Source organism: Anneissia japonica, unplaced genomic scaffold (assembly GCF_011630105.1).
Source record: "Anneissia japonica isolate Jap-2015-1 unplaced genomic scaffold, ASM1163010v1 scaffold1587_len1432017_cov164, whole genome shotgun sequence".
Classification (NCBI taxonomy): domain Eukaryota; kingdom Metazoa; phylum Echinodermata; class Crinoidea; order Comatulida; family Comatulidae; genus Anneissia; species Anneissia japonica.
This window is the reverse complement of record NW_022713643.1, coordinates 1,169,506-1,173,892: the sequence shown is the minus strand read 5'-3', so window position 1 is coordinate 1,173,892 and position 4,387 is coordinate 1,169,506. Positions and strand designations below refer to the sequence as shown.

General features: G+C 33.2%; 1 protein-coding gene across 1 annotated transcript in view; it reads right to left on the bottom strand.

Moving 5' to 3' along the window:
- The window catches only part of LOC117108667, a 19,910-nt gene that overhangs the window by 9,731 nt on the left and 5,792 nt on the right, over window positions 1-4,387 (bottom strand). Inside the window, exons 11-17 of the mRNA XM_033250764.1 lie at window positions 4,115-4,162; window positions 3,828-3,878; window positions 3,594-3,710; window positions 3,325-3,422; window positions 2,803-2,921; window positions 2,076-2,341; window positions 1,637-1,776 (exon numbers count right to left, since the gene is read on the bottom strand). Coding sequence (XP_033106655.1) covers window positions 1,637-1,776; window positions 2,076-2,341; window positions 2,803-2,921; window positions 3,325-3,422; window positions 3,594-3,710; window positions 3,828-3,878; window positions 4,115-4,162 — 839 coding nt within the window. The remainder of the gene's footprint in view (window positions 1-1,636; window positions 1,777-2,075; window positions 2,342-2,802; window positions 2,922-3,324; window positions 3,423-3,593; window positions 3,711-3,827; window positions 3,879-4,114; window positions 4,163-4,387) is intronic.

The following is a 4,387-nucleotide window of genomic DNA, read 5'->3' as shown; positions in this document are numbered from 1 at the left end:
GACGATATATTCAACTTGGTTAAGATAATCTTATCATATGATTAAAGCAAGCTCAGTATGCTTTGAATGTATATATCTTACCCATTTATTTCGTCGTTTTCCAAATGGCTTAGCACATACAGCAATAAACAGGCAGCATACGATGATTGTTATCTTCATATTCGGATAATTTTAGTCTCTGTCTATGGTCGAAAAAATGCTGTATAACTGATCGAATCCCCCTTTCCTAGAGATTAAATTCTTTTATAATCGGCTTAAAACAACTAAGTAGTGGTAACATCACATTGCGTAATATATTGTTCTCCTCTATAAACGAAAGTCCCACTACAGTAGTGACGTCATCATTCGTATTGGTGCCGATCTTTTGTTGGCCTACACTAACGAAGAAACTTATGAATGGGTCTTAATTTTAATCCCGTCTGTTTATAAACATGGGTCGATTATAGGTAAGCCAGCTGTAATAGGCAATATACAAAATAAGCATTAAATTATTCATACATTACACCTAGGTCTACGCGTCACTCGCAATTTAAATCCATGTTTATTTCGTTACTTAAAAATTCGTAAAACATTAGGAAAGGTAGCCTACTAATAAAAGTACCTTCTAATAGTAGTACAAAAGGGTTTAGAGTTTATCAACCTACGGTAAAATGACGGATACAGAAATAATAATGGACACAAACGTTTATATAAACACTTATTTTAATTTACAAAAGGTCATATTAAAAACATTGTACAGTAAGATAATTATTATTGTTCCTATTTGCAGCCGCTGGTCATATAGTTGAAAATGTATGCATCTATACGAATGCTTCTTTTTATCTTTGTTCGAAGTTAGAGCAATTACCTCCAGCAGTATTAAACATGTATGTGTTTAATATTTGTCCGTTGTGGTTGCTTCTCCGTCCGTATATGCCTACATTGTATTCCATTGATACAGAAAGTGTGTTGCTAAATGATTTTTCACATCTTTTTGATAACAATAATTTTGTTAATTTACAAACTGCTTAAGTATAAAGAAAAGAAAAGAAACTGGTGCTGGGTTAATGTTTCAACGTTATTATTGTGTCAATTGAATAGGCTACTAAGTTCAGATATACAAAGTAAGATTTTTAAATTTTACTTTAAAATATCGAATTTCTGTTATGCTTTATAGCTTACGATCAGTACAATTAAGATTAAGTACTACAAAGACATTTACTTAGAGCTTATTTTCATAAACAGAAGTATTAGCTGATGTACTAATTTTATCAACGTCATCACTGCAAATCAATAATAGGCCTAGACCATTTATTAATATTAAATCTGATCGCCCTGATGAGATTATAACTTTATTTACACTTGTTTTGGGAGGTTTTTTTAATCAACATGAAAAGCAATGTAAGGAAATAGTTATTTTTTAGCGTATACTGTAAATAACATCAGCTGGCCATAGGAGCATGTCAGTGATTATTGACGGTATATTTCATGGGGTAGACACAAACATTAAGTAAACTATGTGGCTGTATCACGCTATACTTGTTGAAAGTATTAATATCCTAAGTTTTCATTCTTTTAATTGGCTGTACATATTACGCGTAAGTCGAACTATTAGTGTGTCCACGATTTAAAAATTGAGTTCAGGTTGACGCATTCACTGATCCGCGTCACAGGATACTGTTTCAACTGCGGAGCCACTGCAAAGATAATCGCCGTCTGGGCAAAAACGAAGACGAACCCGGTCGTAATGTCCATAGACGTCCACGCATTCTGACCATGATGTCCATTCACTGAATACTGAAATGATAATAACAAAGATTATAGGCCTATACTTTACATTAAATATGTTTTACTGTCCCGTCTAAATTGCTGAGTAAGCCTGGCCCGGCCCTTAACACGAAGCTCACACCACTCGATTAACGTTAGGCTATCGTATGCCTGAACATAGCCTCAACATACTCGACAAAAGTTACTCTAGTGTTTGCGTTTGAATAACTTTCAAAATAACGTTACAACCTACCGTACTACTACAAACAACCAGATTAATTTGTTTCAACTCTTTGCGTCTCATGAACATAGCATTAAAAACAACTTACCATGACAAGGCTCTTCGTTGCAGGGGCGTTCTTCGAACAGAGGAACGTTACACGGCCAAGTTCTATTACATTCTCGCGTTCGATTCTGGACACCACCATCGCATGTGCTGGAACAGTTTGACCACTCATTCCATTCACTGAGATGGTTGATAATCTCATACCTCGCTCTGAATCCTGTCTCAGTTATACTGATGTCTGTGTAGAACCTCAACAGCATCTCCTCGCGGCTACTCTCTATAACTGGCGGTAACGTTGTACCACAATATCTATAATTAAAATTTGAAATAATTAGGTCTATTTATTATCAAAGCTTCAAAGTCCGTCTATAACAGAATAGGCATATTTTTTTAATTTTTCTTCTTTAAATTTTGTAAATATGCATTTGATTTGTAACTTTCATAGGCCTATATTAATTTTGTTTTGTACAATTTCATAATTTTTTAATTTTGTATTCTTGTATATGCAATAATTTTAGCCATTGGCTACTTTTTGTATACATTTTGCATACCTGAATAGATATAAATAAATAAAGCGGACTTTACATGAGCTAATGATAGGCATGTGACGTCCCAATGATCAGTAAGTAAGTATTACAATACTTAAATGAGGTTGTGTGCTGTCAATCAATGAATGAAAGCTCAGAATGTTTACATTTTAACAAACTAAATGGATTAATTATAATTATAATCTGTCTAAAATATGTGCAGAGTCACAATGCTGTACTTACTTGTTTCCATCACTGTGGATGTCATCAGGTCGAACATCAATGTAATCGTATATACACCCAGCAACATCTTCTATATCGATGTATTCGAACGTCAGCTTAATTGTTGTACCTTCACCTCCCTAATAAATATTGGGAGAAATGTTAGAGTATAATAAAAGCGAAGCTTTACCAACCTGAAGATTGCCTGTTACAATAGAACAATAAGACTAACATCTCTTTAATTTCATTTTTTTTTAAAGTGTATTTTTTTATATATTTGCACACCTCTCCGTCAATGATTGAAAAATAGCCTTTTTTATTTAATGGAGTATCGAACGCTGTCTAATAATTATTGGAAAATATTCTATGCTAACACTATACCCATAATGAACTTCCGCCAAGCCCCGGCGATTGGATAGGCCCTATTGTTTTTATAGTGTGAGATCTTTAACAGCGTAAACGTACGTAACGCGCTTGTTTGTGGGGCATGCGCATATTCATTGATTAATACTTCGGAACGGATGATAACATTGTGGTACTTACTGAAATTAAAATGTTGCAATCCAGTTCATTAACATAATTTGATGGAAAACCTGGTGACGTTATGTTTCCCTTTGAATCTACCAGTTTGTATGTGCAATCTAAAAGAAGGATAGTATGATGTGACGAATATAATATAAGAAAATATAACTGCAAATCTCGTCCTATCAAACAATCGGGTTTCCCCCCACGTTTCAGTGTTCATTTAACACAGACAATATCACTTTTGATATGTAAAATACAAATATAAATACAGTATACAAAAAGCTTACCTAGTGCCGATGGATACTTTAGCTCGCAAGTCGTACCGTAGTAACCTGGTTTGCAGAGACACTCGCACCGGGCATCAAATTCACCACCATTTTTACATATATTTGGTTCACACGTCGCTGAAAAGAAATGTTATTATCGAGTTTAAAATAGTCAAAATCATATATATATTATTGTTATTAACATTAATAATTTAACAGTTATATTGCATTATATAATTTATTGCAATACAGTACCTCTTAATTCTGTAACTGGATCGTCTGTAGTAGACCTAACCGTCGTCGTAACTGTATAGTAAAGGAAATTACAAGTTAATTAACATGGGTTATTCTTGAGTTAATAGAAAATAATAACATAACAACATGTTATTTTAGTGACGTTCATAAACAATTGGTAGCTTAATATATTAGTTATATTTCTATGATTATTTTATGTATTATAATTAAATTTGAATTGACGAGAATATAGGTAAATATAATAGTATCTAAGTAGGCCTATATTTATTCAATAACAATTTGATTACCTTGGAGACCAGTTACACTTGGGCTCTTGGTGTACACTTCATCTTCGACTAGAGTTAAACGGTGATATAGAGTTTTAAAAGCATACTATCGTGTTTTGTTTTTAATTATTATATTACTTTTGATAGGTCTTATAATCATTAAAGCTTTTACTCAAAAACAATTTAAAACGATTAAAAGATGATCATTATTATCATTATACACAGGGGTGGCGCCAGGATTTGTCCTGTCTCTTATACACATCTAGATGTGTATAAGAGACAGGTGGTTGCTTC